General features: G+C 40.9%; 1 protein-coding gene across 5 annotated transcripts in view; it reads left to right on the forward strand.

Annotated features, from left to right (window-relative positions):
* Positions 1 to 9,512, forward strand: part of Ankrd12 (ankyrin repeat domain 12) — a 107,332-nt gene extending 97,820 nt beyond the window's left edge. For all 5 annotated transcript variants that reach the window (XM_057754175.1, XM_057754165.1, XM_057754189.1 and 2 more), the window contains 3 exons: positions 758 to 901; positions 3,283 to 3,378; positions 5,084 to 9,512. In XM_057754175.1, the coding sequence (XP_057610158.1) occupies positions 758 to 901; positions 3,283 to 3,378; positions 5,084 to 5,269 (426 nt within the window). In that variant the 3' untranslated portion in view covers positions 5,270 to 9,512. The remainder of the gene's footprint in view (positions 1 to 757; positions 902 to 3,282; positions 3,379 to 5,083) is intronic.
* The last annotated feature ends 4,486 nt before the right edge of the window (positions 9,513 to 13,998 follow it).

Below are 13,998 nucleotides of genomic sequence, written 5' to 3' on the forward strand. Positions count from 1 at the left end.
ACCCTTCAAATCCAAGTGATCAGTTAATGAATGGCATACATAAAATATATGTCTCCAGTAGAATATGATTTGTCAATAGCAAAGAGATAGATATTTACACTACAGTGTGGTGAGCCTTGAAAATATAAGACACTAAGGAAAGTCAGTCACAAAAGACCACACAGCGTATGATTTTATTTACAAATAAGTGAATATGCAAAACAAGTAAACTCCTAGGGACAAAAGGTAGATTACTGATAGCCAGAAGATATAAAAAAGAAGAATACTGCTAATAATACGAGATTTCTTTCTGGTTTGATGAAAATGTTCTGGAGTAAAATGTGGATTTGTTTATTATTTTTATTGTATGTATGAGGGCTTTGCTGGCATGTATGTCTGTGCATCACGTGTATGCCTGATGTCTGGAGGTTAGAAGAGTGTGTTCAGTCCTCTGAAACTGGAGTTACAGACAGTGTGAGCCTACATGTGGTTGCTGAAAACTAAACCCAAGTCCTCTACAAGATCAGCCAGAGCTCTTAACCACTGAGCAATCTCTCCAGCCTCATCCATACACTTTAAAAAAGTATTTTAAGAAAGAAATTGCCAATTTTGGAGAGGGAAGATTTTTTTTTTGGAACCTCTAGGAATTTTTAAATTTCTCAAGCCTCCTGCTTGAGAAATGGTACTCCGATTAAGATTGTTTAGTGTAGCTGAAGTGACTTTATCTAATTTCACAAATAACTTTATAAATATTTTTAATTACTCTGTGTTCAATTAGGAAAAACTTATTGTATCCAATGAACAAGAAGTTCTGCGAGTTCATTACAGAGCTGCAAGAACACTGGCAAATCAAACGCTGCCGTTTAGTGCTTGCACTGTCTTACTGGACGCAGAAGTGTACAATGTGCCCTTGGACTCACAGGTAAAGCGCTAGCTGATACATAGTGCTCTCAAGAACTATAACATGCCTGTTTTTAGATCTGCCTTTGTAGAAGAAACTTGGATTAAAGTCAAAGAAGAAATGCAATTCTCAAAAGTATTCCTGGAGCAGCCGGTCCTCTATATTGTGGGTTGTTATAAAACCAGGCATCCATCAGGGCATGGGTGCACAGGCCTCATCCCAGAACTTAAGAGGCTGCAAACTTCTATTTGCTTAACCAAAATGAAGGGTTAAAAAGATGACTCAATAGGTAAAGTGCTTACCTTGCAAATATGAGGCTCTGAGTTTGAATCCCTGGAACCCATATAAAACCAGACACGGTAGCACATGTCTAGGCTCCTGGTGCTTCAGCAAGATGAGCACACGCACATCAGCTCACAGAGACTTTGTCTCAACTGAGTCTGATCAGCAGGACCCACTTGGAGGCAGAGACCCAATTCCTACAAGTTGTCTGCTGACCTTGACACACACCCTGTGGCATGCTGAGGAATGCCTAGCCTCTGATGGGTTAAAAAAAAAAGTTTCAGCCTGTCATGGTATATTCTTGGGCAAGGGGGTCACATTTGAGGCTAAGTTAGACTACATAACACTAGCTAGTCTTGAAAACACAAGTGAAAAGATTGTATATTTTTATTAGTACGTTTTATTTATCGTGCATGTGCACACCTGCATGCCACAGTATGTGTGTGAAGGTCAGAGTCAACTTGTAGGCATTGTCCTTTCCTACCATGGGTCCTGTGGCCTTAACTATGGTTAAGTCACTTGACTTAGTTTACCCAAGAATTTAAAAAATAAGTGAATTCCTCAGGAAGCTCAAAATGATCTCAGAATCAGAGGTGAAACAAAACTGAGCCAGTCTCTCTAATAGTTACAGGACTAAAAGTCCCGGACATCTTCTGGAAGGTGGATGCTTTCAGATTAAGATGAAAAAATTACTGCTTTTGATGCTATTCACTTTTCTTAGATAGCCACCCAACTTTCTCTAATCTCTCCGGAAAATAAATAATATAAGTGATTAATGGAAAGGGGATTTTGGTAATTTAAGTAATTCTATTATACCTTGCCCTGAATCTTCCTAGTGAACCAGAACACCAGATTTTAAGTTAAAATTTTAAGCTTGATGAAATACCAGGATTGGAGGCTTATTCTCTTGACAAGGATGCTCATCCGTAACAGTTTTTAGTTGTAAGAGCTGAGTTCAGAAAGCCTGTTTACTGATGACTTTAGGTAGGTTGTCATAGCAGACTATCAGATGGCCTCTGAAGAACCCTCTGCTTTGGTAGTGTTAGTTCATCTTTTAGCTGACCCTCTTCACAAGAAATTTGTAATATTAAGCAATAAAATTTAAAGTGGCCAAACTGTCCTTGAGACCACGGAGGAAATGCGGTTGATGAGAATATAAGTTGGAATATGAGGCTAACATTAACATTAGCAAATGTTAATCTTGACCACATTTGTAGAATGCCAGTCAAATGAGTACTTTGTGTGTGCACAAACATTGAGCCACTTTTTGTTCTTTTTTTTTCTGTTGTCTTGTTTTGGTTTTTTGTTATTTGTTTTTCTTTTTTGGGTTTTTGAGACAGGGTTTCTCTGTAGCTTTGGAATCTTTCTTTGCACTAGCTCTTGTAGACCAGGCTAGTATTTCACTCACAGAGATTCGCCTGCCTCTGCCTTCTGAGTGCTGGAATTAAAGGCATACGCCATCACCTCCCGGCCACTTTTATTTCTTAAAATATACTTGAGAGGTGCTCTTCAATATATGCCATAGGAAACTGAAAGTGTAAAATTAGTTCAAAGTCACACAGAAAGGTAGGTACAGAGCTGAAATTTAAATATATCTTCATTTCAAAACTGATACTGAGAATTTTTTTACTTTAATTTTGTGTGTACATGATGCATATTTGGGCACTCAGCATGTGTGTATGGAGGTCAAAGGACAAAGGTGGAGTTGGTTCTCATTGTCTCTTGTGTGTGAATCAGGAAGGCTTGTATGACAAGTGCCTTTACCCTTGAGCCATCTCACAGGCCTGATTTTAAGAACCCTTCAAAAGATCCATTCTGGAAGAAATAGTACCTCTCACGGCAGGTGTTTCCCACATGATCACTTCTTCTTCCTCTGTATGATAAACTTTAACAAGGATATAGCAGGCACAGCACTCCCTATACCATGCCTTTACTTCATAACAAGCATTGCATCTTCAGGATTCTGTGAGTGCCCTGTCTATTTGGTATGGAAAGAACAGCTTTATTATGTTTTCCCTTTAGAAACATTCCTATTAATAAAATTGAAGCATTCATAATAAATGGGATATTATAAGTTTTTTTAAAGAAAGGATTGTACTACATGTAATATTCTTTTTTAGTCTGATGACAGTAAAACTTCTGTGAGAGATCGATTTAATGCAAGACAGTTCATGTCCTGGTTACAAGATGTGGATGACAAGTTTGACAAACTAAAGGTAGGTGTGTTTACATGGCAGTTGTCTTTGTTCTTGTGTATCCCAGACTGGCTTTGAAATTGAGTGAGAGTTCAGCTCAGAGTCCGGGATTGTAGGCGTGCAGCACCATACTAGTTGTGTGTCTGTGGAGATCGCCCTCAAGTGTTTGCCCAGCCAGTGCTCTACCAGCTGAGCTGCTCCCTTTAAACAGATGAAATGGGCGCTTACCTTGGGGCTGCAGCAGCGCTCGGCAGTTCAGAGCACTCACTGCTCTTACAGGGACTGGCACCCTCTAGTAGCTCACATGATCTGAAGCTCCAGGGGTCCAGTGCCCGCTTTTAGCTTCTTGCCTCTACAGGCACTAGGCACACATACATATGTGCAGACAAAACACCCATACACAGTAAATTAGTTAATGTTTCCCTGTCCTTAGAAGTCGCCACTAGTGAGAAATAATTAGAAAAGAAACATTGCTTAATTATGAATATTCACTGTGAACCACAGCTGGAAAATAGGAAATAAAATCTACAAGCTCATTTTAAGAACTAATGTAATAGAGCTGGAGAGATGGCTCAGTGGCAGAGTGCCTACTGTTTTTGGAGAGGACTTAAATTCAATTCCCACTTCCTGTACAATTGACTCACAACCACCTGAAGTTCAGTTTCAGGGGGATCTGATGCCTCTGGGCACCTTTACTCACCTGCACATACCCATCCAGAGACACCTATCCATAATTAAAAATAAATCTTTAAGAAAAAGACTACTAGGCTGGTGAGCTCTCTCAGCAATTAAGAACACTGGCCGCTCTTCGAGAAGACCCAGGTTCAATTTCCAGTACCCACGTGGCAGCTCACACCTGTCTATGACTCAAGTTCCAGTGGATCTGATTCCCTCACACAGATACACATACAGACCAGATGCCAGCACACATAAAAATTAAATAAATAGATAAATAAAGATTACTTAAAAAAAAAAAAAAGAACTGAACTACTTGATATAAAGAATCAAAGCAGCACAGAAACAGTATTTTGTGTTTCTTTGTACTCATCATCCAATACACCTGTTTGGTTGTAGCCCTCACGTAAGAACAGAATGGTAAACAAGTGTGCATAGTGGTGCACATTTGTAACCCTAGCTGTGTGGAATACTGAGGCAGGAAGGTGTCTACAAGTTTGAAGCCAGCCTGGACTACATACAAGATTCTGTTCCACTCCTCTGCACCCCTCACCAAATTGACTTGAAAATTTACAGCATTTCTGTATAGATTTTGCAATTCTTTCAGTAATTCAAAATCTTATAATTTTAAAGAATATTAGCAAGCCCAAATTAAAAAGATAACAATGAAGCAAGAGACCAAGAAGTGGGGCACACTGGTATGACAGGACAGAGGAGGCTTATGGTGTGAACTGTTTCTCACCCCTTATGTATCTGTTTTGCTCCTCACAAAACTGGATGAGATTCCTGCAGGAGAACCGGGGGCTTTTGTGAGGGACACATTGGTCAGGATCAGTCATCAAGGAGGCGCTGGTTCTTCATTCACTGCAGAAGCCTGTTTTCCCCCAGAACAACAACAGTGCCTCTGAATAGAAGTTCTGAGGTTGTAAATGTCTATTTTAATATTCAACTATGAAAGAACCTGTGAATGTTTGTAAATATGTTTAACATTCAAATATATTTGAAACAGCAAATGTAACAGGTAAATCAATTCTTCTCTTCTTTTAAATAGACCTGTCTTTTAATGAGGCAGCAACACGAAGCTGCAGCTTTAAATGCCGTCCAGAGACTAGAATGGCAGCTCAAACTTCAGGAACTCGATCCCGCCACCTATAAGTCTATCAGTATTTATGAGATCCAGGAATTTTATGTTCCCCTTGTTGATGTTAATGATGATTTTGAATTGACTCCTATATAGCATTTGGTACTTGTGTTGGTATCGCTTTAAACTAATGATACAAGTGTTATACTGTGGAATACTGCCTTTTAAGAAAAACCTGGAAATACGCCTTTACACTTGTTAGTGACATTAACTAAAGTTGGTTATGTAGTGAGCACTGTCATTTTATAAAAATAAAATATTTTGGATCTTAGGTCCAAATACAGTTTCTAATAGAAAACTATTATTTATATTGATCAAAGGTAACTATTGCATTAGAACATGTTGGCAAACTGAGTAGATCTTTAAAAGGTTGAGAAAATCTGTTAACAGCGCTGGAAGTTGTTAGCACTCCAAGTAACAAGATAACCAACCACAAGTACTCAGATCTCTTGCTGGCTTCATTAAAAGTGCGTGAGTAAACGCAAAGATCCAGTTCCTACCAAATAGTTTCTAATGTGGAAGAAAATCTTGGCACAAAATTCTTCAGTTTATTTTATCTGTAAATTAATTGTACAGTTTTCTTTTTTGAAAGTTTTAATATTGTCTTCCTTTTTAATAACTTATTTTATACATATTGTACATCTTGTAATTAGTGCTCGGTGTATACAAGGGATTGGCCCTCAAAGCGTGTACAAAGAGCTGACTGTAAAACTGTTTGTTCTGTTGGACCAAAGCTGTAGCTTTTAGAGTGTACTAGGAGTGTGCTCAGATAGTGAACCTTTAAATAGGGCATGCATGTGTTTGAGTTAGCTTGCGTCCATCCCATACTCTCAAGATGGTGGCTTAGTTGTGTCGCATGCTTTCTATAATTTAACTTTCTGTAACTGACGCCTGAGACAGTGTGAGACTTATCCCAGTTTCCTGCAAGAGAACCAGGGACTTTCTGTGTGGGACACACTGGTCAGAATTAGCCATCAAAGAAGCGCTGGTTCTTCAACTCACTGGAGAAGCCTGTTTCCCCCAGAACAACAACCAATGCCTTGGAATGGAAGTTCTGAAATTGTAAATGTCTATTTTAATACTCAACTATGAAAGAACCTGTGAATATATGTAAATATGTTTAATAAATTTTATTGGTCATGTTAAATCATTGTAAACTTTCTTATATTGCTTAAATTTAATCTTTTAAGCTTAATAGCCTTTGCACTTTTAAAATAAAAGTTGAATGCTCAAATCAAACTAAGATAGTTAGTAGTCAAAATAAGTAAAAGACTTAGGAATATCCCAGTCCCTGAAATGTTCATAAAGATTTTATTACTATGTTGTATGTTTCCTTGTATCAAGATGCAAAATGTGTAATTTGAAAATTTTCATAATTGAAATATGATTTGGTATGCTTTTATAGTAAAATAATGAGCAATATCCTTAGAACAGTTTATCCTATGACACGATGTAGACTAGATATTCAGGAAAACCAGATAAAACCTGCTGCTTAACTTGTGAAGCATTTGGAAAGGAAAATTAGATTAATCTAAAATCATAAGTAAATAGGATAAACATTTATGAACCCTGCTACAATACTGTCTTGAATTATAACATAATACTGGATATTTCCTATTTTGATAAGGAAAGGTTAAAAAAATATGAATTAAATGGCTTAAATTCAGCTCACAAGTTGGAAATCCCAGCTAGAAAAAGAAATTATTTGGTTTTTCTGTGCAAAGGTTCATATTAAGCTTAGGGATTTTTGAATTTTTACATCAATTTATATTTTCACTCTTACTGTACTGGCATGCGCAATAAAGCAGCACATGTGAAAAATACACAGTGCAAGGATTTGATAAGGTTGGGTGTCATTTTCCTTAGAAATTTAGATGAAAGACTTTGGCCTTTTCATACAGTCAATGGGGCCAGAAAGGCAGGGTAGACTTTGAAGCACTGTTTTTTGTTGAAGTTATGCTTCTTAAGGCTGGGAACATTGGAAGATAATTTATAAAAGCAATACTTTTTAATACAAAAACAACTTAATGCAAACTTTATTCTTTATCCTAGGAAGGAAATTTGATGAGCTCGTGTGGCAAATTACAAAATGAAATAGGATTATTAAACGTTCAAGAGAGAGCAAGAGAAGAGTAGATCTGTAGAGCGTTTTTCTGGTGGTTCATCTTGGGGGGAAGGTGCCAGAAGTGATACTGACCAAACAGAACAAGCTGTTGGGGGAGGAGGGGAGAGCTTCACTTAAGCAGGGTCTGGCAGGTGCAGTCCTCAGTCAGCCCAGCTTTCCAGTCCCCCCCCCCCACAGTGCTCACTCTTTCACGGTAGCTCAAACAGCTGGAGCCTCTGCTATGAGTCCACTACTACTCACTTCCTCTGTAGGCCGTCAGGATAGCTAAGTTACTGCACTTCGTAGTATATGTGTGAGTTAGTACATAGTTAGGACTTGATGTTAGAGACTTTCTGAAGGTCTAAAATACTAGAGGAAAAAAAAATCTCAGAATGGAGTATATGCCTAAGAATATTTGGGTTCTCAAAGAAAAATAAGGATGCTGAATTTAATCAGTGATTCTTTTTAAACTATTCAAACATCATGAACAAGATATTCAATTGTACCTAAGGATTTGTATTTAAGTCTTGTTCTAAATCATATCTGTTTAATAAATGACTAGTTAATATTTGTGCATGTTATTTAATAAAGAGTTATATTTTTATAGAAAAATAAGAGTGAAATGTGTGCTAAGTGTTTTTTACTTATGTTCTATTCCTGTATAATTAAATGGAACACCAGTGTTTACTTGGGCCTCCAGCAAGATTGCAGAAACGCTCATCTTGTGAAAACAATCCCATTCAAGTCAAACTGAGTAAGGAGAGGTCTCCCAGATGAACTGCGCAGTTCCTAAAGCCCCATGCACCTCATCTGAGTGGCACTTGGCTTTCTAGAGGTCCAGAATGCAGCGCAGGGTGAAACAGTTTCCTTTCTTTTTCAGAAGGTCAGCAATGTCTGCAACTCTACCTCTATCTACCACTCTCGCATGTAAACTCCCACAGTTTTACACCAAGGCTGTTGACTAGTTAAGGGAAACATTTCACCATTCAAAAAAACAAAACTCTTTTTCACCAGGCAGATGGTTCATACCTGTAATTCTAGCATTTGGGAGACTGAGAGTTCAGTGCCAGAATGGACCATCACGAGACCCTGTCTCAAAACAAAATAAGTAAATGCTTCAAACAAGGGAAGATGTCAAAAATAATATTTGGAGATGTGTGTGAAGTTTAATGGTTAAAATTTCATTGGTTTGTTTTGCTTTTGAGACATGGTCTCAGTACCCTTGCCTGGCCTGGTACTTGCTATGTAGACCATGCTAACCTCAAACTCAGAAATCTGTCTCCCAACTGTGAGGATTAAAGGTGTGAGCCACCATGCCAGCTTAAAGTTTCTTTTAATTCATTATCTTGGTGGCTTCTTGGTAGTCTTGTTTGTATTTAAGAGGGAGTTTAAAGTCACCAGAATCTGTTCAGTCATGAAAACTAGCGTTCATAAACTCAGCCATACAAAGTAAACAGTTCCATTAACTCAAGCTGCTCTAACTGTAGAAGTTTAAGTATTAGCACAAAAGTAGCGAGTACAGCTGGAAGATTGGCCAGGTTTCTCTTGCAAGTAAACAGATACAGTATGGACAGTAACGCAATTTTTGATCATGAGACATACTTCTGTCAGGAAAAAGTGACATTTTTTTCCCTAAAGACAGGCAGTCTTTGCTCACATTGGGAATCAGTGTTATTACATGCAAACCTAAGAAAGCACATTTCTCTCATTTATTTAAATACATTCCTTAAAAGCGGTTACTCTCTCCAGATCTTCATCTAGTACCAGAGAAAGCCTCTATGTAGCCAATTCCTCACTTTTTAGAATGATGTTACATACCTAGGATAGGTTCACAGGTTAATAGTCACCACACATCCAGCTTTACGTTCGTCAAAAAAATACTTATGATTTAGATCGAACTTTTTAAACAATCCAGACCTAAGTAAGCAGCCTGAAAGCTCCTTGTCACAAGTACCCAAACCAACACAAAAGGTCATCGCCCCAGAAAGTCCTCAGTCCATGCTGTCTCCCCAACCAGTGGGCTGCCTGCCTTTACTCCATGTTGGTCCTATCTAGTCTCAAACTTGGTGGAAGTGAACTCATGTACCATATACCTTGTGTCTGCCTTCCTTCATAAGCAGATTTTGGAATTCATATGTGTTTCGTAACTAGTAGTAATTTTTAACGAGTAGTGTAATTGTACAAATGTGTTCTCTTGTACTTAGTGTTTGGATTGTTTACAGTTGGGGTATTGTGAATAAAACCTATGGACATGGAAACCTTAACTGTGAATCTGCTTTTTTTTTTTTTTTTTTATTTCTCTCGGGTGTTTACTGTCACAGCTTAGGTTCGTGTTTGTCGGTATTGGAAAATGACAGTTTTCCAAAATGAATGCACTATTTATACCACTACAGTCCTGTATGAAAGATGAGTTGCTCTGAAGCCTCTCTGATTCTTGGTGTCAGTGGGTCTAGCATCCGTGATGCCCTGGGTTTAGTTCCAGCACCGGACGGGTAGGGAATGGGACTAGTGGCACTGTCAGTCAGTTTTAGCCGACGGTGAAAGACTGGAACCTTGTGTAGTATGACCTTGTTCTTTCAATGTGTATTCCTCCAGCAGCGGCTAATGAGGTTGAGCTTATTGAAGCTATTTGGACATACCATTTTGGCTTGGGGGGTTGTAGTTTGGTTTGGTTTGTTTTGAGACAGGGTCTCATGTAGCCCTGCCTGACCTGTAGGCCAGGTTGATGTCGAACTCATAGAGATCCGCCTGCCTCTGTTTCCTAAGTGCTGGGATTAAAGGTGTGTTCCACCACACCTGATCTCATTTCGTTTTTTAAATCTTCAAGCATTTTTTTCGTTTCTTTCTGAGCTATCTTTTGATTTACTGGTGGCCTTTTCTGTGTTAGGCATAATATTCCTTTGTCAGATATGGACTCTGTGGATGTTTTTATCCAGTATATGGTTTGCCATTCCTGTTTTTATAGTGACTAGTTCCCTTATTCCTCCTCCGTATTAACGTTCTTTCTGTGGCCTCATTATCACTGTAGGCTGAGCTTGGTCGGCCTTCTATGACATCCATATCACCTGCCACAACACATGCACTTGAGGTGTGATTTTCTGGAGAGGTGTGAGCATCAGTAAAAACAGCTGGAAGCCATGCTGTGACCCAAAGCTGATGATCATGTCCGTGTTCCAGGCCTGGAGGACAGGCTTCCTAGGGCTTTTTGGGGGGTGGGGGTTGTTCCTTTAACATGTGATTTTCTCACAGTCACTTCCTGATCACTTGAAGGATACCAGTTCAGGGATGTAGATCGACATGTTTCGCTATGTAACATCAAAAGTTCACATTTGAGGCCGGAGACATGGCCCTGCAGGTAAGGTGCCTGCCATCTTACCTGGCCACCTGAGTTCAATTCCTGGACTGCACGTGGTGGAAAGAGAGACTAGGCTCCCACTGGTTGTTGTCTGGCTTCCACGGGTGTGCCGTGGCACTCAAGCCTACACATAAATCCACACATGGTACTGTCAGTGCAAAACAGCTTTTACCCCGAAGGAGAGAAGTCTCCAGACACGACTAACTCTGGCCTGTGAGTGTGGACTCAGGTGCCCAAATGGCTTGTTTCGCTGAAGAAGCGGTTTACGTGGACTCCTTACAGTCACAGGACTAAGGTCATAAGTCAGTACATTCACCCAGCACACTGAGGACATCAGGTTGAAGTTAGGTGGGCGTCTCTGCCAGAGGTTCCCAATGCCATCTGATGACATACCTCCCCCCAGGTGCTGAGATGACAGTAACCAGCTGGTACAGTGACTCAGGACTGCCCATGAAAACTTGAACTCTTGGCGTGCGGCATTGAACGGCCACGCAAGTTCTAGTTAGTCTGCAGAATCCTTAGCAGAAGTGTGCTGTTTGTTGGGATTGCTGCCCAAGGACAGATTTTCCACAATTTGACTTCGTCTCAAGGACTACCTCTAGCAGCCTTCCCTGCTGGTTCGTTTTCTTAAAGGGACAAGCTCCCACAGGCATGTCCAGCCATCCTGGCATTGTAACATGCCATCTACAAAGATCTAACTTGAGAACTGTACAGTTGAGGTTATTGAGTTTTGTTCTGTTTACTCACAAAAAGATACCTTAAATTTTTTAATTAATTTTACAATTCTTGTGTTGAGTCCAACCCATACGCATACTTGTCCTAGAGTGTGTATCATCTGCCAAAGATCCAAGATGTGACTGCAGTTAGCTTGAAATTCATCCAAGGATCCAGGGGGTCATTTTATTCAGTGTACAGCCAAAGTGTCTAATGTTTTCCTCTATTTTGACACATAAAACATTTAAGAAGTGGAGAATTGAGGGTTGGGATGTGGAGATATATTGCCTGCATGGATGTGTATGTCAAAAGAGGGCACCAGAACTGAAGTTACAGATGACACGAACTGCCGTGTGTGCTGAAATTGAGCCAGAGTCCTCTGGAAAAGCAGTTCTTAGCCCCTGACGCTGGCTTTTTTTTTTGTTTTTTGTTTTTTGTTTTTCGAGACAGGGTTTCTCTGTGGTTTTGGAGCCTGTCATGGAACTAGCTCTTGTAGACCAGGCTGGTCTCGAACTCACAGAGATCCTCCTGCCTCTGCCTCCCAAGTGCTGGGATTAAAGGCGTGTGGCTTTTTGTTTTAAACTGAGAGCTTGGCAGCGGAAACTTGAAGAAGACAGTTGGGCGTGGCTGCCTTTGTGTGAGACTGGGGGCGGGGCAGTTAAACCCCATTTTCCCTGGCGACCACCTCAAGGCCCCAGCTGGAGACTATCAGGGTCCACATCTTGAGACCTGCTGGCCTAGATTGGCGCTTCTGCAAAATACTAGCTCAGAATGGCTTCAAAGCCTACAAAGAGCTGCTGTGGGGATATGTGACAAGAGAAGGGGAGAAAGAAGCTGCTTTTGTGGTGCCGGTGTTGGTTTGGGCAAGATGAAAATTAACCATCTGCATTATCAACAGCAAATCTCCCCGGCCCACCCCCCACCTCCATGCTCGCCCACACATAGCACGTGGCTTCAAGAGGCTGGAAGTTTACATTGTTAATACTGTAAACAGTGGACATGCTTTTGTAAAGCCCTTTCCAGACAGTTGTGACTGTTAGAAAATTTCTACAGAAAGCTTAAGCCCCACCCCAGGGATACCATCGCCTCTTTAGTAATCATTAGAGATCCACGGTGATTCTATTAACTACGCTGCGACAGTCAGCCTGCCCTGCGCAAACTACGTAGCACAGTGAGAACCTTAGGGCCCCTTTCCCAAACCTTGTGCTTCTGAGGTCTCGGCAAGAAGATATGCCTAACAAGCCCTCATGTGTCCCCTCACATCCTTGAACAAGTCCCCAGCCACCCAGCCTCTCACGTTCAAGCCGTTACAGAGCCCATACAGCTCCAGTCCTAGGTTTCTGAGCTTGTGAGCACCAGAGAGTGGCCAGCAGGCTGAGTTTTTGAAGGGTGGGGACATACTCTGGATGTCTAAGGGAGACTGCCCTAGAGAGAGGCCGAGTTCGTGAGGGTGTCTTGGACGGAGTTGGCAGCCAAATCACGTTCCACAACAGACTTCTCAAGAACACTAGTATTAGCCCAGCTTCAGAACTGAAAAGTGGTGGAGGCAGCCTGGCTGGAAAGCGTGACAGGAGACCGAAACTGACCCCGTCCCCAGAGCAGTCATCAGAGTTGGGATGATGTTTTCGATGCTGCTGTGGCATCAAATTACCACATCTCAAGTTAGCGCTAACAAGCGACTGTTGGCACTCTGCCTCAGAGATCATGAGTCTCAAACAAAAGCATGAGCTTCAGCTTGCAGACCCTGGGGAGACTCCATTCCCAAGGTCATTGTTGTGTAAGAACTCAGTTCCTTGTGTTACAGGGCTGAGGCCACCTTACCTGAGTGGCTGTCAGCCAGTAGCTTACTCTTAACTTCTGAAGGTCACCCTCACAGATGCTGTGAGGTGCCATCCACCTATAGGCCACGAATGATATCCAGATCTTTCTCAGAAATCTTTGATTTCTGCCATTGATAACTGATAAATTCTGGAATCAGATTTGAGAGACTTTTATGGTTAAGTCAGGCACCTCCAAGCCTCCAGTAATCTCGCCATAACCTAATGTAGCTGAAGACAACAGGAGGGGTGGGGACAAAGGGATAAGAAGAGAGAGGGACAGGGATGGAGAGGATGAGGGAGAATGGATAAAAGTTCTTGCAAAAAGAAAAAAAAAAGTAGATTGTGTCTACAAAGGGAGACCCTGTCTCCAAACAAATAATTAGTCATACCACATTGACGTGGAATTAGGTAGAAAAGACCAATTACTAGATTTACTCAAAGCACTGCTTATCCAACTCCTCGCCAAGCATGACGTCATTTGCTACCTGGAACAGAATGACCTAGAAAAACAGCTGAAACCATCGGTTGTGTCCTTTAACAACCTGATGACAAAAGCTTACACCTGTCAACTCTAACTTGTACCTTAAGAACAAAAGCCGGTTGCCACATGCGCTTCTCTACACTCTCACTTGCCTGACCGCTCTACCAAGTGCTCCTAGCATCTAAAATGGGAACGCAGACTGGACTGGCCTCAGCTCACCAGGGACAGCTCCTCCCTTCCACCCTTGCGGTCAGCGTGCTTATCCTAGAGAGATCTGCAGCATCATAGAGTGAACAGTAACAAGATGTCTGAATTCCAACAGCTTGAGACCTTTCAGACTATGATCTGTAC

Source organism: Chionomys nivalis, chromosome 2, assembly GCF_950005125.1.
Source record: "Chionomys nivalis chromosome 2, mChiNiv1.1, whole genome shotgun sequence".
Classification (NCBI taxonomy): Eukaryota; Metazoa; Chordata; class Mammalia; order Rodentia; family Cricetidae; genus Chionomys; species Chionomys nivalis.